Here is a 25,062-nt window from a genome sequence, read left to right on the forward strand (position 1 = left end):
GTTACATAAACATAATACCTCAAATGAGAGTAGAAATATATGTATATATATATATATATATATATATATACAGTATAACAAAATTAAGCTTAAACTTGTATCAATAAACTAAAATCCATAGCAATGTAAAACATTTCAAACAAATTGTTGCTCTTTAAAAGTAGGTTCATTAATCTATCCTTTTATCCTATCATATCTGTATCATATCCACTTTTCTTCTTCAGAAAGAGATTGTATTTATACTCAACATGTTTTAAATAAAAATATTGGTTTTTCTCTGTCCCACACCAGAGGGCTCTTCTGATTTGGGACATAAGAATCTCTTAACCTTTTCTTTTAGAAATATGTCTGGGTTTAGAGAAGGAGTGAGCCAATTCCATCTCCAAAGTCAGCTTGATATATTTGGGAATTTGGGCATAGTTTCTCTTACTACTTCCTGCTGAGGGGGGTGCTGTATCTTATGGGGACACAAAGAAAATTTTTGGGTTATGGAGTAGTCCATGAGGGTGTATCATCTGAGCCAGTTTCCTTGGGACTGTTTTGGATGTTTTGGATGGTGCCATTGGAGACCATCTAGGGGTCTTGGCTGATCAAACCTGATGTATCTAAATCTGGAACAAATGCATAGCCTCTTTCTGTGGAAACAAAAGCAGAGCCTCTTTTCCAAAGCAACATATCCTTATATCCAAATTTTGAAGTCAAGGTACCTTTAAAATTTACATATTTGTTTAACTCAACAGCTTTTACCATCAGATGTTTTTCTGAAGTTAAAAATCCCAAAGACAGGACCAGAGGTGAGTGCCTGGGAATATAGTCAGAGAGGCAACTGCCCCTGGGTCCCACCCCTGGACACCAGACATCCCTGGAGAACCTACCCAACTTGGCCCCAGTTTCTGGCCAATCAGCGGGCCCTGTGGGAAGGCTCCTCTTTCCAAGACTGCAGGCAGACCCTGAAGTCTCCACACCCTGCCCCCATCACCCATTTGTCAGAGACCCCAGCCACTTCCTGAGACTCAGAGACCAGCCGCCAGCTCCCATCCTGCCCTGGAACTCTCACCTGGACCATAGGTGAGTGCCTGGGGTCACACCCAGAGAGGTCTTATCAGTATACTTGGTCTAGACAGAGCTGACATGTTTAGGGAGCCTCTCTCTGGTCCTGATGGGAGTTCTGGGACAGGATGGAAGCTCTGGTCCACATGGGAGTTGGGCAGACGTCAAGGCAGAAGTACAAACAACAAAATAAAGAGCAATACAGCATCACCAGAACCTAGCCCTTCCCCAACAGCTAGACCTGAACATCACGGACTGGAAGAAGAAGAAGAAAACAACCTTATAAGTAACATCATGAAGAGGTTAGAACCTTATATAGAAGAAATCAAAATAAAGTGGAGGAACAGACAAACAAAAAATGGGAAGAATGCTATAAAAAACTAGAGGAAAGGACAATTAAAGCAGAAGAAAACAATAAGTCCCTGAAAGAAAATCATGAAAAAAGCAAGGGAAACAGTCCAAGACCTGAAAAGGGAAATAGAAAAAATGAAGACGACACTAGCAGAAGGAATGCTGGAAATAGAAAATCTGAGTAAACAAACAGTAACTTCAGGTGCAAGTATAACCAACAGAATGCAAGAAATGGAAGAGAGGATCTCTGGTGTTGAAGATGTGGTAGAAGAAATAGATTCATCAGTCAAAGAAAACACTAAAACCAACAAAGTCATGACCCAAAATGTCCAAGAAATTTGGGACACTATGAAAAGACCAAACCTACAAATAATAGGGATAGAGGAAGGAGAAGAACACCAACTCAAAGGCACAGAAAATAAGTTCAACAAGATCATAGAAGAAAACTCTACCACTTTAAAGAACAAAATGCCTATGTAGATACATAGAAACCTATAAAACACCAAACAGACTAAACATACAGAATAAAGAAACACTATAAGGGCAGCAAAGAAAAAGGTCAAGTATCGTATAAAGGCAAACCCATCAGAATAACACCTGATTTCTCAATAGAGACTTTGAAAGCCAGAAGGACTTGGACAGATATAATGCAGACACTAAGAGACCATGGATGCCAGCCTAGACTAATATACCCAGCAAAACTTTCAATCATCATAGATGGAGTGAACAAGACCTTCCAAGACAAAACCAGATTTTAACAATACTTATCCACAAACCCAGCACTACAGAAAGCACTAGAAGGAAAATTCCAACCTAAGGAAGGCAGATACACCCATGAAAACACAGGCAATAGATAACACCACAGCAGTAAACCCCAAAGAAGAGAAGTACACACAAACTACCACCAAAAAATAAAAATAATAACAGGAACAAACAATCACTGGTCATTAATATTCCTTAATATCAATGGACTTAATTCACCTATAAAAACACACAGACTAACAGAGTGGATATAAAAACAGGACCCATCTTTCTGCTGCATACAAGAAACACACCTCAAATTCAAAGACAGACACCTCCTAAGAATAAAAGGCTGGGAAAAGACTTTCCAATCAAATGGGCTTAAGAAGCAAGCTGGTATAGCCATCCTAATATCCAGCAAAATAGACTTCAAACTAAAATCAATCAAAAGAGATGATGAAGGACATTACATACTCATCCCAGGAAAGATCCACCAAGATGAAGTCTCAATTCTGGACATATATGCCTCAAACACAAGGGCACTCACATATGTAAAAGAATCATTACTAAAGTTTAAAATCACATTTAAAACCCCACACATTAATAGTGTGAGACTTCAACACCCCACTTTCACCTCTGGACAGATTGGCCAAATTGAAACTTAACAGAGACATAATGGTCTTAACTGATGTTATGGCTCAAATGGACTTAATCAATATCTACAGAACATTCCACCTGAACAAAAAAGAATATACCTTCATCTCAGCACCCCATGGAACCTTCTCTAAAATCGACCACATACGTGGCCACAAAGCAAAATCTCAACAGATACAAAACAATTGGAATAACCTCCTGTGTTCTATCGGACCACCATGTTTTAAAGTTAGATTTCAACAACAGAAAAAACTACAGAAGTGCTACAGTCTCATGGAAAAAGAATAATGCTCAACTGAATCACCAATGGATTAAGGGAGAAATAAAGACAGAAATTAAAGACTTCCTAGAGATCAATGAAAATGAAGACACCAGATACCCAAACTTATGGGACACTATGAAAGCAGTGCTAAGAGGTAAATTCATAGCACTAAATGCCCACATAAGGAAGCTGGAGAAATCTCATGCTAGAGACTTGACAGCACACCTGAAAGCCCTTGAACAGGAAGAAGGAAAGTCTCCCAGGAGGAACAGACGCCAGGAAATTATCAAATTGAGAGCTGAAATCAATAAAATAGAAATAAAGAGAACAATACAAAAGATTATTGAAACAAAGAGTTGGTTCTTTGAGATCAAGAAGATAGACAAGCCCTTATCCAAAACTATCCAAAAGACAGAGAGAGAGAGAGAGAGAGAGAGAGAGAGAGAGAGAGAGAGAGAGAGAATCCAAATTAAGAAAATCAGAAATGAAAAGGGGGACATAACAACAGACCATGAGGAAATCCAGAGAATCATCAGGTCATACTTCAAAAACCTCTACTCCACAAAACTGGAAAATCTGAAAGAAATGGATAATTTTCTGGGTAGGTACCACATACCTAAGTCAAATCAAGACCAGATAATCCATTTAAATTGTCCAATAAACCCTAAGGAAATAGAATCAGTCATTAAAAGTCTCCCAACCAAAAAAAGCCTAGGACCAGATGGTTTCACTGCAGAATTCTACCAGATCTTCAAAGAAGACTTAATACAAATACTCTTTAAATTGTTTCACACAATAGAAGCAGAAGGAATATTACCAAACTCCTTCTATGAGGTACAATTACCCTGATTCCTAAAACAAACAATGATGCAACAAAGAAAGAGAACTACAGACCGATCTCTGTCACGAACATTGATGCAAAAATACTCAATAAAATACTGGCAAACGGACTCCAAGAACACATCCAAACAATTATCCACAATGATCAAGTAGGCTTCATCCCAGGGATACAAGGGTGGTTCAACATACGAAAGTCCATCTATGTAATACTACATATAAACAAACTCAAAGGAAAAAAAAACACATGATCATTTCACTAGATGCAGAAAAGGCATTTGACAAAATCCAACACCCCTTCATGATAAAGTTCTTGGAGTGATCAGGAATACAGGGTACATACCTAAACATAATAAAGGTAATCTACAGCAAGCCAACAGCCAACATCAAATTAAATGGAGAGAAACTCAAAGCAATATCACTAAAATCAGGAACAAGGCAAGGCTGTCCCCTCTCCCCACACTTATTCAATATAGTACTTGAAGTTCTAGCCAGAGCTATAAGACAACATAAAGAGATTAAGGGGATACAAATTGGAAAGGAAGAAGTCAAGCTTTCCCTATTTGCAGATGACATGACAGTATATATGAGTGACCCCAAAATTTCAACCAAGGAACTGATATATCTAATAAAAACCTTCAGCAACATAGCAGGATACAAGATGAACTCAAAAAAAATCAGTAGCCCTCCTATATACAATATACAAACAGGCTGAGAAGGAAATCAGAGATACATCACCTTTTACAATAGCCAAAAATGAGTTTTAGTTGGAACTTGGGTCTGAGTGACTTTGTTGGAAAACAGATGAAAATGTGCCACTGTTGGGACAGTTTTTGAAAAATATGATTTCACTACACAGTTATACATGAACACTACCAGAGTAACATGTCAGAATTAAATGTCCTGAACCAACAGGAAAAAGAACATACATCATGGTGATTTTATTGACAACTGTACAAATCACATTTGAGATGACTTATGAGCAGGTTCCATAATGTCAAAAGACCATGATTACCAAGTTTTACAGAAAGGTCTCACTCATTGGCTACAGTGGAAGAAGAGAAAAACTCATGCTCAGCCACGTTTTATAGATTAGATGTGTGCTTTTCACTTTTTAAATGTCAGAAAATGAGCTCTTTCTTGAGAAATGGGTAGAGAAAGGTGGACCTCATAGTGGGAACAATCTGACAGCTGAACTATGAAGCATATCAGTATTTACATAACTATTGTAATTTCTCTACAGGGAAACAGCAAGTTCTCACAGGTTTTTTGGGGCTCATATAAAGTGACAAGTAATGGTATAGGTTAATGTATCCCTTAATATAGGCAAGGTCTAATAAATGACAGTCCTCATTTTTGGTAGTTCTAAAGTTCTAAATTATAGAAGAAGTTTACCTTTTCTGTTGAAAAAGGATTATTATGTTCAATAGAAAAAATAAAAAATCATAAAATAGCTAGTTTATTTTAAATCAAATTTTAAAAGTAGATAATAAATGTGGGAGATAGTGATAAATCGAAGCCTGTTTACTTTCAAGCGTCTTTCCCAGTCTGTCTTTCAGCCCCTGCTGTAGAGGGAGCTTCCATGGAGCCATACACTTGCTGTCTGCACTGTGTGCTCCTGATCAACCATGTGGAAGAGGCAAGGTAACATCAGGACAACTGGTCCTCTTAGCACCAGACAGCATGATAAAAGCTGCATAGTAAATTTTAATTTTTAGCCACTTTGAAATGTAAAAAAAAAACTGTTAGTATAAGTCTTTAGAATATATTTTACATTAGTAACACATTTTGTTCTGGACTACATTCAGTAAATGTGATTCATAGGTAATACTTGCAATGTAGAACTTTACATAAGGGACAGGGGAGTGAGTCTTAGTGAACTCATTAGCAAAATTTGTCAAGTATAGCACCTGTTAAATACAAGAAATATAATTATTGTCTTAATGCCAACATTTTGCAATGCATTTTCTTTCTAAGTGGGGAGTAAAAAAGAATTATTATTTTCAGTTTTTTCTTGTACAACATTTCAAAGTTATAATACAAATAATTTATATATAAAATTATTAAGACTTATGGATGCTTTGCAGAATCTTGCCAAACTTTTAGTGAAGAGCTGACATTTACACTCCCGGAACTGTTCCATGACATAGAAAAGGAAGGAACACAATCAGATTCATTGCATGGAGCCAGCATTATCCAGATAACAAAGAAAGGATTAAAAAAAAAGAAATGAAGTCAGAGAGGAGAGAACAATTTCCCTGATTAATACAAGGATCCCCTAATTCCACATGAGCACAGGGTTAGTGACCTCTAACCTTCCTAGTAGCCCTGATTCATACATGTTTCTCCACCACAAAATACAAACCAAACCAAACCAAACCAAACCCAACCACAACACCACCACCAACAAAAAACAGTCTGGGACCATGGATTTCCTGCATGGGCTTTGTGGGGACAGTCATGCTGCAATGTACTGCAGTCCTTGATTGGAGATCACTGGACTTCACTCAGTTTCTTCAAATACAATGATACTATTCATAGATATCAGGGTCGGAGACGTTTCTACCTGTCAAATTTATGGAAATAGAAATCTCTGACTTTCCCTCACACTGTCAGTACTTCCATTCAGGTGCCAAAGAGAAAGAAAATGCTGAACATGAATCAGCCTCACTTCCCAGCTACCCTGAGGTTTTTCTTAAATGCTGTAGTTCTGTGTGGAGAAGAAGGTATGGTGGGTGTTCAGAGGGACACAAAGTCCAGCATCCTTATCTGCCCTGGGTTTCATAGTAGGGACATTGCCAGGATAGTTGACACTCTGTCCACAGACCAAGCTGGGACTCCTAAGCTGGATGCTTGACTGAAAAGAACTGTGGATACTGAGGTGTTACTGGTTACGGGGTTAAATGTTCCTCTATGTGTGAAGGCTTCATGTGGACTCAGCATTGGCTTTGGAATGAGAAGGTGGAGAGACCTGCTTTATCCTCAGTGATGACTGTTCATTGTAAATTTAGGTTTCCAGCCTCCTTCTTCGTCCCACGCTCACAGCTCACTGCTTCTTCTGCTCCTGATGACATTTAGATTAAAGCCTCTTAGTGGAGCCAATGTTCCTTGTCATCTGATCCAGGATACATTCCCTTTTCTCAATCTTATTAAATACAATTGATATCTCTTGCTGAGAAGTATCCCAATGCAAAATATGTTGTTGTTATGAGACACAAAAATTAGTGTAGGCTACAGAGATGGATCAGTGGATAAGAGCCCTTGTTGGTCTTGCAGGGAACATAGGATTAATTCCCAGCAACCATATAGCAGTTTACAGCTATCTACTACAAAGTTCCAAATGACCCAATGCCCTCTTGTGGAATCCAAGGGCAATAGGATTGTGGTACGTGTAGAGAAACCACTTCCACACAGAATAAATATAAATACATCTTTTTTAAAAAGTTTAATTCTGAGGGATCACAGGGCTTCTGCAACTCACATTCTTTACAGCAGGGCCATGACAGTAAACTCCTCGCATGGGACCTCAAAATAACAACAAGTGACAATTCCGAAAGGCCAGCCAAAAACCCTCAGGGATACCCCACTTAGAAGACCCTGGGGATAGGGAATCCTTTGCTAATCCTAACTGCCACAGGGTGTCATAAGACCAGGTGTCCTTTGCGCACCAAGTCAAGCTTCTCTGAGCTGATTTGTACATTGAGACTTTAGACTCAGTGCAGAATGCTCAAATATCTCTAAAGGCAGCTTTAGTAGGAGTTTTTCTCTCCAGCTCCCGCCAGGCCCCCACAGTCCCACAGCCCACATATAAAATAATAACTCAGATGCTTATATTACTTATAAACTGTATGGCCCTGGTAGGCTTCTTGATATATAGTTTTTCTATCTTAAATTAACCCATTTCTATTAGTCTATAAGTTGCCACATGGCTCGTGGCTTACCAGTACCTTATGAGTTATGAGTTTCCTCTCACAGGGCTCCAGGGCTAAACACAAACCTCCTGGGATTGCTGTTTACTGAAGCTTACTCTCTGAGCTGTTTCTCACCAGACATCTCAGCTATGATTTTATAAATCTTGTTTGTTAAGAGGAAGAAGCTGTGAAACAGAGATTTCTTAAATTAATGCGTGTTTGTCACACCATGTATGCTTTGTAATTTCCAATAAGCTTCCTTAATAAAGATCCCCATGATACTATTTGAAAGCGTAAGTTTTATATTCAGTAGACTGAGTATACAATCATTTAAAGTTTATAGGAAATTTTCCTTGGTCTCTCAAAATAAGAGCTTTGAATATTGAAGATTGCTAGTTATCTTGAAGACAAGAGCTGACATCCTCACTCTAATGTCTCATTTCCACTTTGATTTACTTGAGATTTCAAAGTTCCTCTTCAGGAGATCACACACTCAAGCCTCCTGCAGTTGACTTACTGCCTAACTTCTGATCTGCCTCTCTGTGCCTATCACAGATGCTCATTCACGGGCTTAGACTCATTAGCTGTTCTTTTCCCCTTGTCCAATACTCACATCTTTCTCTATAATATCTTCTACAGTGTGGCCCCATTCTCTTGTTGCCTGATTCAGTTTTTGTTGTCTTCTTAGGTGAAGGAGTACAAATTCTCAATATACATCCTGAACTGACCTGGAAATCACTATCTAGCACACAGTGACTCTCAACTTGCAACCCACCAGTCTGTTCACCCTGACTGCTGAATTACATGACACCAACCCAGGTCCTTTTCCTAGTCTAGTTGTTCTCCCATTGCAGGTACATGAACTCTAGTGGCCCAAGAGTGCAACTTATGGTCTTGGAAGTTTGCTTCATAGACACTCTTCACTCCTTCATGAACCTTCTTTGAGGTTTTGTATCCTCCAGCATGTAGAGTGAGAAAGCTCAACAAAATGATCCTTAGTAATGCTTTCATATGGACATATCTGTGTTTTTCAATTTACAGTCCTATCTCAGGATGGTATGTATGTATGTATGTATGTATGTATGTATGTATGTATGTATGTATGTATATATGTAGTATGTATGTATGTATTGTATGACTTTCATAATGCTGCACAAGAAGTTATTACAAACTCAGTGACTTATGAGCTCAGCACCTGTAATCTGAGCAGGGTATGTCTGGGTCCTCTCCTTCGGCTCTCACAGGTTGTAGTCAAGGTATGGTCAAGGTTGCATTCCCATCTGGGTACACAAAACATCTCATTGTAAGAGCAGTACAACCTTTTAGTTTTTTAATTGGTCTCACTAAGTTTCCTAAGATATCTTTGACTTTGCAAATGTCCTGACTCAACCACTCATGTGCCACCCTACCCAATGGCTGTCACAGATACTGATGGGACATGCAGTAAGGAAAACACCAAAGATGTAGAAGATTTCAAGACTGCCACTAATCAGCCTGGACCAGGAGATGTTAGGTGAACTCCATTCCCAAATGAATACTAATAAGTATTATACTCACATACACAATGAATCTTTTTAGAATCAATTCTATATATTGAGCCACAGAGAAAAACATTAACACTTCTTTTTTTTTTTTTTTGGTTTTTCGAGACAGGATTTTTCTGTGTAGCTTTGTGCCTTTCCCGGATATCACTCTGTAGTCCAGGCTGGCCTGGAACTCACAAAGATAAGCCTGCCTCTGCCTCTCAACTGCTAGGATTAAAGGCGTGTGCCACCACCTCCAGGCAAAATTAACACTTTTATGTGATTTCTATTTTTATTATAGCTGTATGAATTTTTTGCCATATGTAATTTTTTTTAAAAATCTATTCATCTGTTGATAGACACTGGGTTGATTTTAATTCTTACTGTTGTGAATAGTACAACAATAGACATGGGTGTGGAAGTACATCTGTTTTTAATGATGATTTACATTTGTTCAGGAATATACTTAGTGCAGGAGTAGATAAATCATATTGTATAATTTTATGTTATCTTGTGGACTTCCATCCTGAAGTCCACAGTGGTTGTACCAGGTTGCATTCCCTCCAGCAGCTTATACTGCTTGCTCTTTATGTTCTGTCTAACTATCATTTATAGTCACAAAGCAAAGTACAGAGTTCAGCAAAGATTGAGAGCACATGACAATGCATTAGACTCTGGGGCAGATACTCATCTGTCATATTCTCATATTCTTGACCTTGCGATTGGGAACTTCTTTAATCCACACCTTCTTTATCTCTCTCATATGATGGTGTGTTAGCCATTTACAGAGGAAATCTGAAAATGCTCATCAGAAATAATTTAACATTTTGTACATGAAAAGTAGATATATAAATTATATAATTAATATAAAATAAAAGGTAAGTGCATGGTACTTAAATGCTTGTTTAATTTTCAGTAATATTCTTGGCTTAATGCTTAAACATTAATATCAGATAAATACTTTGTTTTGCATATCAAATGCCATGAGCTGCTTTGTAATCAGTTGATTAACAATGCATATTTTTGAGAGATTTTTTTCCATTCATAGATTAGACCAGCCTCAAACACCCCATGCTCCTGCTTCTATATCCCCAGTTCTGGGATTACAGATGTGAATTTTGACTCCTTACCATGATATTTTAATGATTCATTTATTCTTCTGGGTTTTTTTGTACTTTATACATATTACTGGGTTTATAGTTAACTTTTTATATATATTGTCAAAGTCCACTGACCTGAAGTCCAGACAGGTTCTGTGATTCCTGCTATTGCCATTGATTTTGATTTATATTCAAACATTTTTTTCCTATGGATGAGAGAACCATCTCTGATGTTGAGGTCTATTGGTTTCTGTAAAATTGTTACTTGATTTAGGATGGCTGTGCTTCCTTATGGGAAGGGTTTTCCCCCTCTTCATTCTATCAGCAAGACCATCTTAACCTGTAGCTGGAGTTTTCTCCAGTCAACCGTGGCTGCAGCCACTCAGACCCAAGAAAACACAGAGTTTCATATTAATTAAAACTGCTCAGCCATTAGCTCAGGCCTACAATTGACTAGCTCTTACACTTAAACTCAGCCCATTTCTGTTAATCTATATGTTGCCACGTATTCCATGGCTCTTCCTATGTACCATTACATGCTGCTCCCTGGACTGCAGGCTGGCATCTCCTGACTCATCCTTCTTCTTCCCAGAATTCTCCTTGTCTGCTTATCCTGCCTATACTTCCTGCCTGTCTACTGGCCAATCTGTGTATTATTAAACAAACCAGTGTACAAAAGAATTATTCCATAGCATCAACCCAATTATCATAGTGCTAATTTCTAAATTATCCTGGAATATGTATTTCTGGAATAAATGCTCTTGGCAAAGTGTGTCTTCAATGAATTCTTGAAGTAATCTTGTTTCTTTATTCCTCTCCATTCCCCCGATGTAGAGTTCTCTTTCTGTTTCCTGAAGCTGTAGGGAGCATATGTGTTAGTTTCTGTTGGGTTTAACTTTGCTTTGAGATTAAAGTTTCTCTGATTTCAGGTTTAAATTAATGTCCCCAGAATTTCCACACAGCGATTATGGGCTTTTCTTTATATCTGTGTTCAGTGTTTGGCCCAGAAATGGGAGCCCAAATGGCCAAGGCACTGTTCATTGTCCTGACTGTAAGAGTTGTTTTGGAGATGAGCGACAATGAAAATAATTAGGGTTAACTCTCTTGTTTTGGGGTTTTCCTCTTTTCTTCATTCCATACTCCCTTTCTTCTGTTGCATGTTTTCTTACTCTGTTACCTAATTTGTTGTAATTTTTGAACATATCTTTTCCCTAGGACTGTCAATCAGAGTTAGCTCTCCTAGTGTTTCTGCAAAAGTCACCTGATTTAAATATGTCTTGGATTTTAACCAAGGCTTCTATTAGAGATCCTAGTAGGTTTCTGTTGGAGAGCTGTAAGCCAATATCTTTCAGTAATTTCTCATGCTCTTTGTGTTGATGGTATATTTGCCTGTTGATTGACACTAGCCACTCTCACACATACTGCCCAGCATATGCTTTTGTATTTGCTGACTGCTTTGCATGGGCCCCTCCAACCTAGCCCAGCTGTTCAGAATTTATAAAACAGATCTTTACAGTGAGAACTGAGCAGCATCAGACAAGCAGGGGGAGCAAAATGGAGTCACAGACCCAGGTCCCGATGTGCCTGTTGCTCAGGTTGTCTGGTAAGAAATTGAAAAGTATTATAATCTTTTTAGAGTCATTTCTTTGTATATAAAAAATTAACAATGTGTACCAGGATGTAATATTATTATGTAATAATACTCTGACAATATGGCATTACAAGGACATTAAATGACAAATTTCAACTGTCATAGTATAATCTGTGTTTTTATCTGTATGTATTTCCCTTGTCTATTCCTAATTGCAGGTGCCTGTGCAGATATTGTGATGACCCAGTCTCCATCCTCCCTGGCTGTGAGAGTTGGAGAGAAGGTCACCATCAACTGCAAGTCCAGTCAAAGTCTTTATTCAAACACTATGCAGAAGAACCGTTTATCCTGGTACCAGCAGAAACCAGGGCAGTCTCCTAAACTGCTCATCTACTATGCATCCACTCGGAACACTGGGGTGCCCTGATCGCTTCACAGGCAGTGGGTCTGGGACAGATTTCACTCTCACCATCGGCAGTGTCCAGGCTGAAGACCTGGCAGATTACTACTGTCAGCAAACTTATAATACTCCTCCCACAGTGCTTCAGCCTCCAACAAAAACCTCCTCTGAGAATCTCACCAGCTGCCTGCACCACACACAGCCCTGGGCCTGCACACTTCCATTTCCCCCTTCTGCCTGAGAGCTGCTGTGCCTGAAACATTGATGAACATGTTTGCAGAGCCCGGCAAAACATGATGGGTCCAATGTCTTGTATGTCTTTTTATATGAAAAACCTTTATATGAAAATGCAATGGAGAACTCAGTATTATTTTTTTATTCTTCCTGTAACCTATAACCCAAAACTCTGTTGCTTGAATATGAGGGATTTATCTTTTATAATTCTGGAATTTGGTGTCCATCATTAGAATCTATGGGACGAAGTGATGATGGTGACAAACTGTATTTCTGTTGGAGGCTGTAAAAAGAGTGTTTCTTGCCTTTTCTAAACTCTAGAATGCTTTCTTACTTCCATACTGGTGCCCATTTCTTCTATTTTTTCTTTTCCTTTCAATAAATTCTTTTAACTTTTATTAAATTTTATTTAATTAATTGCCTCTGTCTGTATGAGTGTGCATGTTTCTAGGTGCACTTGTGACATGGCAGAGTTGTGGAGGTCAGAGGATACTTGGACTTGATTGTCTCTTTGTCATTTGGATTCTGGGGACCAAGCTCAGGTTTTTATTCAGGCTGGGTTACAAATGTCATTACCATCTGATCCATCTTGCTGACTCTTACAGTATTTAATTGATGTAAATTCAGTGTATACAATTTTCTTAAAAACTGTGTTTTTCTAGTTTATCATGTATTTTCACCATATGCACTAACCTTCCCCATTTCCCTTTCCCTTTCCTGCTGTCTTTTCTTCCCTAGTTTTTTTTCACTTTTATCCCCTTTTTCTTTTATCTCTCATACATACAGACCCACCCACACCAACCCATCCATCACATGCATATATATACATATATATGTACATATATATATATATATATATGTACATATACACATATAGATCCACACACACAGACATGAACTCCACAAACCTTGAATCCACATACTTAGGACCAGCAAAGGAGGGAAAAATGTGATGTTGCTTCCCTTTGTGTCTGGGGACACATTTCCACCTGAAGTCTCCATATCTGATTTCCTACTGTGTAAACTGAGAACTCTCCCTTCACACTAAAGTTGGATACAATGCTGTGTCAGCAGATTCTGCCTTCCAGTCTTTACATTTCATATCAATTAATAAAGCTTAATGTTTTCAGAAAGAAATATTTTGTGCTCCCATGTGAAGAAATGTGCTACCTATTTGTTTCCATGTTCTGATTAGGAAACTTATTGAGCACTTATTTTGCAGATATGGCAAGCAACATGTGTGTTACAGGCTTCATAAAATTGCTGGAGATCTCCTAATTCATTAAAGGTGAGTGGTTCTCTGAGTGATTCTGTGCAGTAAATCCTTGATTGTAGGTTGCTAAGTTTAGAAAAGCCTCAAATAAACTAAATGGATCCTTAAGCCAGCAGTCAGGAATCATAACAAAGGGACATAAGATCAATAAAAATCAAGTGAGAAATGATGTCCCAAATGGACCATAATTCCCTTAAGGTTTCAACACAAAGATGTAAATTGCTAAAATGTTTGGTGAAGATTTAAAAAATGATGAATCTCCAGAAAAGATACAAACTAAATATTTTTTCAGTCAAGGCTGTAGGGAGGAAAGCTAATGATACACAGGCAATCATATACAAGATGGATAAAGCAATCAGCTACACAGCAGAAAAGGTGAATAAAGGAAGACACACAACTGAAATGCTGGGAATTAAAATTTCAATGTATCAAATACAACCCTCAGAACAAAGAAATTAACAACAGTCTCAATAAAACAGAAGAAAGGATATCCTGGATCAAGTTTGAAGTGGAAACAGTATTGAAACATTACTGGTAAAAGAAAATTGTCATGAATACAATGTCAAAGAATTCTAACATATGATGAAGAGACCCATACCAAGAATCATAGGATACAGAAGAGCTGAGAGAAAAACAAAGGCAGAGGAACATTGAGAGAAATGAGTACAGAAAATTTCACATAAAGAGAAAAATGTGACAAAGACAGAAAGGCATTTAGTTGTCTAAATGGACATCACCAGAGAAGAACATCCTCATGTCATGGATTTTGTCTATAATGTCAAAAATACAAAGTAAAAAACCAGGGTCAAAAAATAAAACGGAAGATTATCAACTCAACTCCACAGACAAGCACATCAGAAGTACATCTGAACTCTCATTTGAAATAGTAAAGCCTGGAAAATCATGGAAAAATATATTTCAGGTCTTGACAGTAAATAATTGTTAAATAAGTTAACCATATCCAGCAAAATTGTATTTAAATTGAGGGAGAAATGAGGACATTATAGGATAATCACAAACTAAGGCATTTCATGACCATGAACACAGCACTGTGGAAGTTACTGTAAAATACTATGCACATAGGAGAAAGAGTGTTTCATGAGAGCACAGACAAATGTTGGTGTCATGAGAGGGATGGATGAACAATGGCTATCAGGAAAGTCAAGTGTGTCCAATGCTGCAAGCCAGAGAACTCAAACATACTTGAAGAGTAGGGAAAATGGAAAACAATCTAATACATCAGGAAATCCCACAAACTTATAGACAGTAATAAAACATTTCTTAATAATAACCTTATGTGACTGCAATTCAGCAATAAAGATACAAATATTGTTGGAATAGAACAAGAATTATATCCGACAGTCTACTTTGTCCAGGAAACACACCTAAGTGGTAAAGAGATACACATGTGCTGAGAGTCAAATACTGGAAGTAAATCTACAAGAGAATGGGGGTTCAAGCACAGCTCTGCTGGTATCTAGTAGAGTAGGACACACACAAAGCTTAATCAAACACATAAGGAAAGCAATACAAGAACTGAGTCATTGAAAATACATAACAATTCCACATGTATACACAGCAAACTTTGGGACTCAAATTTTATAAAATAAACCAGGATACAATGGAGATAGAAGGTCAGGTATGCCCTGATGCAACAGCAGAGGGTATTTTCAGTGCACCACTCTTACCTTTGGATTCAAATAGAAAACTACCAGATAACATTATAATTAACCTGCTTGAGAAAGATTGGATGCAACAGACATCTAAAATATTTCTCACCTATCATGTATATATGTATATAGTATACATGAATAAAGTATACATGTATATATTACATATTGTATATATTATACATGTACACATGATTAACAAAAAGACCCCCACTCACTTCTTGAAAATGAAATTTAGAAACACATTGAGAGGTGTCTACAGTATAATCATGTTGGTTTCAATATAGGGGTGAAAGGTTGAACCCCTTTCATCCAAAATCAATAACTGAATTCAGCATGAAGTGCTTAAGAAGCAGAAATCCTACCATCCTTTCCATGAGTGCAGAAAACTCCTCTAAATTTTGAGTAGGATTGTTCCTGAATATAACAAAGAATGTAGGGCACAGTTGGTGGCGTCTGCAGCCATGTTTGCATCTTCTGCTGAAAGAAGGTGGAACACTTGGCTTCCATCATCAGTACCGAGAAAGACAAAGTCAACTGGTCATCTGCTTTCAATATTGGAGCATGTTTTCACGGAAACAGATGTTCTTAGCTGCACAAAAACTGATGATTTGCCACACAATCTTCATTGAAAACATTGAAAAATTCCACAAATAGTACACCAACAACTGATGGATCACACTGTGCTGTTTGCAAATGATGTGGAGACACAGGAGACTGTGATGGGTCTTTTGAGGAAATATTTACTGAGGTAGAACAAAAGCACTGGGAAGTTGAGGAGATGGATGTCTGCAACAACATGGGGACCACTTGGTCAGAACATGTATTTCAAGTTTCTCCTTGAGGAGTTGCTGAGAAGGCACTGATGGAGTTGAGTAACCTTGAGTTTAATGGGCCACTGATGCACATAGCTGTCCCCAGTGACTGATTTCAGAAAAGCCTGCTGCCTCTAGTATGACATGGGAGAGTGCACAAGAGAGGTTTTTGTAGCTTCATGCATCTGGAACATCTTGAGAAAGCTGCTAAGGGAGCTGCATGAGTGCCAGTTTAAGAAACATAGACCTAAGTCGCCATCCTTGTTGCTGCATTAGTGATTCAGAAACCCAGGGCCTGGTGGCAGCAGAGGTGGTAGAGCATGAGGGAGTGACAAATCTGGGCAATTCTAAGGCAAGACTTTTTTACTGTGTGTCTGCTAGACTATGTTGTACTTGATTGACAAGCCAGTTCACAATGGGATTTAAAAACAAAAACAAGGAAGCAACGATGGGTTTCTGTGTGAAATTTGTAGTGATGAAGTAAAACAAACAAAAACAAAGATTATAAGTGACAAAAATAACATTATAATTTTCCTAAGTGGGCAACATAATATAAACCAGAAAACTGCTTCTCAAATCTGAAATGAGAAATGAATGCTCACTCTCTCACTCTTATTCAATGTAATGCTCAAATCTCAGTCACAGAAAGAAGGCAGGAGGCAGAAATGAAAGAGATATAAATAGTAAGTGAAGAAATCAAATTACAAACATTTATACATAATGTATTCTTATACTTAAAAAGTCTCTAAGAACTCTACAAGAACATCCTTAGACCTGAAAATACTTTCAGCAAAAGAGCAGGATATAAACAAAGAGCAGGATACAAAGTCAAAATACAATAGTCAGTAGCATTCCTGTTTAATAGTAACAAACTTCTAAGAAAGTAAGCGGGTAAATTTCATCTGGGTAAATTCCATTCCCAACTTCAAATCAAAATACCTAGGAACCAGTTTAAGCAAGGAAGTCAAAGATGCCTACAACGGAATCATTGGAACAATAAATAATTAAGTTGAATAGGAAAAATGATGGAAAGACCTCCCACACTCATTAATAGAGAAAGACTCTGGTACCAGTGTGATACAAGAAAGTATTCTATATCAATATCCCCTGGGACATTGCTCACAGAGCTGGAAAAGCAAGTAAAATAATTTTGCTAATATTAATTGAAGCATGTGCTTCACAATATTCAGTTGTGGAATCACTTAAGTATCTCTTGCTCTGAACTGAGTTGAAAGGCTGAAGCTCTTTGTGTCCATCACTAGCAGAAAATGACAGAATGAGCTTAACGTTGGCTTAGTTGTGGAGGTTCTTCTTAGTGAATGGAAGGCCTTGTATGGATCTGTGGTGAGACATCATATCAGGACAGGAGTTTGGGGATCATTGTCGAGCATTTTGTAGCCAGGAAAGAGGAGGAGATAACAGGCACACAGTTCTCAACAGGAGCACAGAGTTAGTTACTTAAAACCTTCCCAGTGGCCCTGATTCATACACATTTTACCACCAAAACAAACAAACAAACAGACAAACAAACAAATTAATAACAGTCTTGAGACCAAGGCTTTCCCACATGGGCCTTCTGAGGATAGTCAAGCTGCAATGTTCTGCGGTCCTTGATTGGTGAGCACTGAACTTAACTCAGTCCCTTCAGTTATAACAACACTATGTGAGGATGTGGGGATCTAAGATGTTTCTCACTGCCAAATACCAGGAGGCTGAAACATCTGACTATTTCCTCTCATTGTATACAATATTTTCCCATTTTCAATGCCCCTATTTCAGGTGCCATTAAGAAGAGAAATTCTCATTATGAAAGAGCCTCCATTACTCAGCTAATCTGGGCTTTTTCTGAAAGGCTGTGATCCTGTGTGGAACTGATGGTGAGTGTTCAGAGGGACACAAAACCCAGCATCATTGTCCTCCTTCTGTTTCAGAATATGGTCATGACCAGGATATCTGTCATTCTGTCCATAGACTAAACAGGGACTTCTAACCTGGATGCTGACTGACAGGAACTATGGATTATGAGGAAGTGTCACCGGTTACAGGGTAAAATGTTCCCTCGTTTGTGACGGCTTCATGTGGGTTCAGCATTGGTTTTGGAGTGAGAAGATGGAGAGACCTGCTTTATCCTCAGTGATGTCTGTTCATTCTAAGTTTAGGTTTCCAGCCTCCTCCTTCATCCCATGCTCTCAGCCCACTGCCTCTTCTGCTGGTGATGACATCTAGGTTAAAGCCCTGTGTACTCATCACTTTCCCGTTACTGGAAGAAAATGACATAATGAGTTCAATGTTGTCTCAGTTTTGGAGGTTCTGTTCCAAGGGACGAAGGGCCTGTGTGAGTCGCCTGTCACGCAGCACATCAGGACTGGAGTGTGTGGAGCAAAGCTGAGCACTTCCTGGTCAGGAAAGAAGAGCGTTCTCTGGCACACAGTTCTGCCAATTAGCAGTGTTAGTGATCTTACATCTCCCTAGTAGCCCAGTGTTCATATATGTTCCACAACCAATTTTGACCTCTAATCTAACTATGACACATTCTGTGTTCTTGATCTTATTCAACCTGATTGTTTTCTCTTTTTGAGAATTATCATAATCCAACATGAGTATGTTGCTGGAAAGATATCTCAGTGGTTAAGAGCCTGTTCTACTTTTGTGGAGAACATGGGTTCAGAGTCCAGCGTCCATATAGTAGTTCATAACCTCCTGTATGTCTAGTTCTGGTAGATACAATTTCCTCTTCTGGAATCCAAGGACAAGATACAGACATGTGGTCCACAGATATAGATGAAGAAAAAAAAAACATACATCCACGTAAAATACCAATAAATAAAAGTTTAATTCTGAAGGATCACAGTGCTCCTTTAAATCACATCCCTTACAGCAAAGCAGTGACAGGGACCTCTAAATAACAAACCATGACAGATCCACAGGGCCATCGACAAAACTACTTGGGAATCACTTAAACCATTCTGGAATATTCTATGCTAATCCTAACTGACATAGAGTGACATAAGAGCAGGTGTCCCTATGAACAACAGCTGAGCTTTTCTGAGCTGATTTGCATACTGAGACAATAGCTGCAGTGCAGATTCCTCAAACCATCTTTAAAGGCACCTTGTCTGTGCCTAAGAAATAACCTCTAGTCCAGCTCTCAGAGATGGGGTCAGCTGCTCTCTTTCTGTGGGTACTGCTGCTTTGGGTTCCAGGTGAGAGGGTGCAGTGCTAGGAGCATCCACTGTGGCCATCACTGTCTTCTACGCCTTAGTGTCTTGATTATTGAAATTATTGAATTTTTGGTTTTAATTTTCCTTTTTATTTTATTTTTTCTCATAGTATATCTCATGGCTTCTGTCACATACATGGTGGCTTTACACTGGGGTGCTTGTAGTGTATATGTGAGAACAATGTGTGTCTATTATTCCAGGTTCTACTGGAGACATTGTGCTGAAGCAGTCTTCAGCTTCACTGACTGTGTCTCTCAGGCAGAGGGCCACCATCTCCTGCAGGACCAGCGAAAGTGTCAGTGCAGGAAGTATGCATCTTATGCACTGGTATAAACAGAAAACAGGACAGCCCCCTAAACTCCTCATCTATGAAGCATCTATTCTAGCATCTGGGGTCCCTGCCAGGTTCAGTGGCAGTGGGTCTGGGACAGACTTAACCCTCACCATCCATCCTGTGGAGGCTGATGATGTTGCAATCTATTACTATCAGCAGAATTATGAGCTTCCTCCCACTGTTCCAGAGCCAAATAAAAACCTCCTAGGGTTCTGCTCATTGAGACTCTGACCTGTTTCTCATCAGACATCTCAACTACATCATTTTAGAAATCTTGTTTGTAAAGAAGGTGAAGCTGTGAAACAAAGATTTTAAAAAAATAATGTATGTGTTTGTCCCACCATGTATGCTTTATAATTCATATGTTTGCTTACTTAATAAAGGCCTCCCTAATACTATTTTCAAGGATTTAGGTTCAATAAACTTGGTTTTTTTTGTTCAATACACTGAGTAGACAATCATTTTAAACTTCCAAGAAACCTTCCTCAGTTTTCCAAAATAACCAGTTATTAATTATTTATTTTCTTACAGACAAAACTCACATTTTCAACCTAATGTCACATTTCCACTTCTATTTATTTGGGATTTCTAAGTTCCTCTTCAGAGGATCACACCCAAGCCTCCTGGAGCTGATTTACTCCCTGGCTTCTGGCTTCTGCTCTGCATCTCTATACCCCTCACGGATGCTCATGCATGGGCTGCTTTTTTCTCCTTGTCCTATACTCACATCTTTCTCTGTAATATCTTTCACAATGTGGCCACATTTTCTTGTTGCCTGCTTTCAATATTTGCTGTCTTCTTACGTGGAGGAGTACAACGTCTCACTATATGTCTGCAGCTGACTTGGAAATCGCTATCTGGTGCCCTGAGAACCTGAACTTGCAGTCAACCTACCCCTTCCCTCTGACTCCCGGATTCTATGACACCGTGTCCAACTCCTTCCCATTTTATAGTTATTCTACCATTGCAGGTACATGAACTCTAGAGGCCCAAGGGTGCAAAGCCATGGTCATGGAAAGTTTTCTTCCTAGACATCCTCCGCTTCTACAAGAACCTTTTTTGGGGGCTTTGGCATCCTCCCTGAGTGGAGTGGGAAAGCACAATAGATGATCCCTAGAAATTTTTCAAGATGCAGGACTCTGAATTTTTTATGTTTACTATCCTAAATCACAATAGGGAATCAGTATTGTATTAGTATCCTATTGCTTCACAGTAGGCTAATACAAACTCAATGACTTAAAATCACAACAGCTATAATCGTGGCAGGGTATATCTGGGTCTTCTGTTCAGGGTCTTAGAGGCTACAGTCAAGGTGTTTTCAGGGTTGTAATTTCATCTTGGTACTCAGAATATCTTTTTCCAAAGTCATCAAGGAGTTTTCCATTATCTCTTTTTAGATGTGTCTTTTTGCAGAGTGTAGCCCAAAATGCACATGCAGCTGAGCACTACTCAGCTACTACTACTCTGTGAATTCTCACATACTTCTTCTCTTTGATATTTATATATTACCTCTTTTTGCTTTAACCTGTTTTCTGTTGCTGTAACTGATTACTAAAAGCTAGGAACCAACACAGAAAATACATCTATTTATGTCTGCTTTGGGTTTGAGAAGTTGGTTGAACTGTATCTCCAAACACAGCAAAATAAATGTTTTCAAACTCCCAAAGATACCCTCTTGAAACAAATCCATATAGTCTGTGTATTTGTTTACATTCTTATGTTTTAAAATATTGATACATAATAATATTAAACTATAAATGAATACATTTGAAAATTTTTCAAATACTTGATCATTACATATATGTTTTCAAATAATTCACAAACCAATGTAATTAGATAACATTTGACACTGATTGAAAATAAGAATACATGGGATGAAAACTAGTGGGTTGCAGTAAATAAGCACTTAGATGAGAAATAGAGCAGCAAGCCTTCACAAAAGAAACAATGATTTAAAGTCCTAATTTCATGTTCTATGCCAGGCAACCAGAAAAGGAAAGGAGGACTAAAAAATAAAATACAACAAAACTGCAATCAAATAACAGGTCTTCTTGCCTATAAAAGACAGTCAGCAAATGGTGTCTACTCCCTAATCATACCATAAACAGTACATAAGACATTTCCATACCCTTTGAATGATATACAATACATATACTTTGTGTGTGTGTGTGTGTGTGTGTGTGTGTGTGTTTGGAGCTGAGGACCGAACCCAGGGCCTTGTGCTTGCTAGGCAAGCACTCTACCACTTAACTAAATCCCCAACCCTATGATACATATACTTAAAGATTCAAGGAAAACAGTGAACCAAGTGAAGAGACAGAGTGCATGATGTGAGAAATTGTTAGGCCTTGAAATTTGATAAGACTTTATTTGTAGGAGTCAACATTGATCCTCTACTGTGGTACCCAGAGAGGAATCCTATTCTCTGTGATCAAGTAGGTGTTTACATCACTTAGGAGAAAGCACTGATTTGACCTACAAGAGATGGAGACCAGGTCTCTACTGTTGATAGCCAGAGAGAAGAGTCTGAGTTATATCAATATCTTCAGAGGATCCTGAGAACATGACAGACTAGTGTTAGGTCATATGAATTTATTAGCCACTCAAATATTTCAGTATTTTCTCATATTTCATACTAAGTATTGGGTGGTTTTGTTCTGCGCACCCACAGTATCCAATTTTAAATATAACCCAATTTTTATATGCAATAAAAGACCTTCTAGGATTTTCCAATACCATTTCGCTCTTTATAAGTGACAACCATCACTAGAGTCCAGGTCCCTGTTCTTTGTGAACTCTTTCTCTCACAAATGCAACATCCCTGTCCTACCTTGCAGGATAAACCCTGCTCATCTCTCATGACACAGCATAAGTTGCATGGCCCTAATGCTCATCCAGTGCAACTTTCCTTCCTTGTCTCTGAACTCACCTGGGATCCTGAACATTAGCACCCCAAGTAATGCAGAATTAACCTCATTCTGAAAGCTCAACCAGTGAGCTAAGAGGAGAACTGAGATTTCTCCTAATTTTCAAAGAGAAGGGATTCCCTGGGGAGTCATAGCCAAATTCCTAGTGGGTAAAGTGATATGAAAAAAGCTAAAGAGAGGGTAGACACCTTATTAGGGGAGCCACTGGAACACCTGCTTTCTATCTTTGGGAGTAAACCAATGGAATCCATGCTACCTATAGCAGTGAACAGAAGTCCACTCTGAAATTATTTATTTGTTTGAGGGGCATAAGGTCCACAATTCTCAAGCATAATACAGCATCAGATGCAGGTGACCATGTCACAGGAGCAGCAGGTGGCATCCGAAGTTCTAGGTGTCAGCTTAACAGGAGGCAAATTCCTGATGAACTCCAGGTCTTCGTAAGCATGGTAGATTTTGTTCATGGAAGTCACTCTGTATAAAGACTTCCTTAACTTTGAATGCAGTAATAAACTGCCATATACTCAAGCACCACCCACTGATATTTGTCCCTGTTCCACTGCCACTAAACCAGTTAGGGATCCCAGCTGGAAGCCACACAGTTCAGAAGCTGGGAAGACTGGACTGGTGTAGTGGGTAGCCATTTCAGCTTTGATCTGGAAGTTCCAACCCCCATTGAGGCTTTGGTAAGAGTCACACCTACAAGGCAGGCCTGAGAGAGGATGCTGAAGACCTGAGTTCCAGATGTGGGGGCTCTCTTGGTTCCTGGACCCTGGACGCTGGAGGTAGACCAAGCAGAGTTCTCCAGAGAACACTGCCGGACTGCCACACACCTTTCCCAGACCCTGCAATCTACCCCTTCATTTGTAAGTTATGCCACTAAATAAACCTCCCTTTTAACTACATGGACTGGCCTTAATAATTTCACCAATATCTGGCGCTCATGTGGGACAAATTCCAAAGGCCTAGGCGGCTCCCTCCCTCAGCCTCCTCCCCAGCTAGCGGGTACCTAAACCCACCTGCAAAGTTCCATATAACCAGGGAATACCTACACGGTTCCATTACTGAAAAAGGGAGCAGCTGGTCCGGTCTCAGTTCCCTAGCTTAGCCCCCTAGCCCAGTGAAAAACCGCTGTGAGTGAGGCATTTCCCTCTCCTCTCTGAGTGCCAGCTCCCAGCCATCAGCTGCCGCCAGCCAAGGTCGCTAGCAGGTCCTGCTTTGGAACTATACCAACGCCTCCTGCTGGCTCAAAAGTGCTACTACACTCCCCAAAACCACAGATAAGTAAGCTAGGCAAACAAGCATCTTATTTTAAGTAAAAGTACTTGATAATTTTACACCTTAAAACTGACTAACAAATTTTGAGTAATTCTTGTAATATGGCCAACAACATTACCTCACAAGAATTTAAAAACCTTTTTGTCTGTATGATGAATAACGTTTTCTTGGAAATATATGACCTCCCTAAGGTGTGTCTGGCCTGTACCATTTTGGCATTCATCATAATAATTCACACAGTGTTCAAACACTGGTTTAATAATAAGAACAAAGATAAGTCATTATTGGGACTGATACAGGTTTTAAGAGATATCAATGAAGGTTTACAAAAAATGATTCTGTCTCTGAAATCTGCTAATCAGGATTTACTAAACAGGCTTGTACCAAAATTTATTTTATTGATAATAAATGTAAATATTTAATGGATAGAACACTAACTCTCCAGACACTATATAAGGAAAAAAGATTATCATTAATTGATAAGATAAGGTCCGTGGAATCATATGTTTCCTAAGAACATAAAAACTTCCATGAGAAATCTGGAGTCCCTTACAAGAGAGGAGGTTCACTCCCCAGAACAGACCCTAGGCGCACATTTTCAAGCCATGAAAGAAACTCTCAGTAAACACGACAAAGACCTAATAAAAAAAAAGGACAAGACCATACAGGTTGTAACATCTCCAAATGGCTCTCATACAATGGTTTATCCTGTTATCATACATGAGAAGCCAACAGATGACACACACCCCGAGCCATATACGACATATACATTACAACCAATTTCAACAAGGAACTTTAAAAATATAAAGGAAATAGTAGTTACATATGGGATACACTCCACATACGTAAGACAGTTGTTAAATTCATGGTCTACCTCACATAAAATCATT

General features: G+C 38.8%; 1 pseudogene and 1 gene segment (V, D, J or C); both read left to right on the forward strand.

The window, feature by feature from the left end:
• The first annotated feature begins 11,983 nt into the window (after nt 1-11,983).
• LOC118580141 lies at nt 11,984-12,661 on the forward strand (annotated as a pseudogene).
• A 6,905-nt stretch (nt 12,662-19,566) lies between these two features.
• LOC118580142 lies at nt 19,567-20,198 on the forward strand. The segment is given in 2 exon segments: nt 19,567-19,615; nt 19,834-20,198. Coding segments are annotated over 2 exon segments (414 nt in total).
• Nucleotides 20,199-25,062: the final 4,864 nt, after the last annotated feature.

Source organism: Onychomys torridus, chromosome 3 (assembly GCF_903995425.1).
Source record: "Onychomys torridus chromosome 3, mOncTor1.1, whole genome shotgun sequence".
Taxonomy (NCBI): Eukaryota; Metazoa; Chordata; class Mammalia; order Rodentia; family Cricetidae; genus Onychomys; species Onychomys torridus.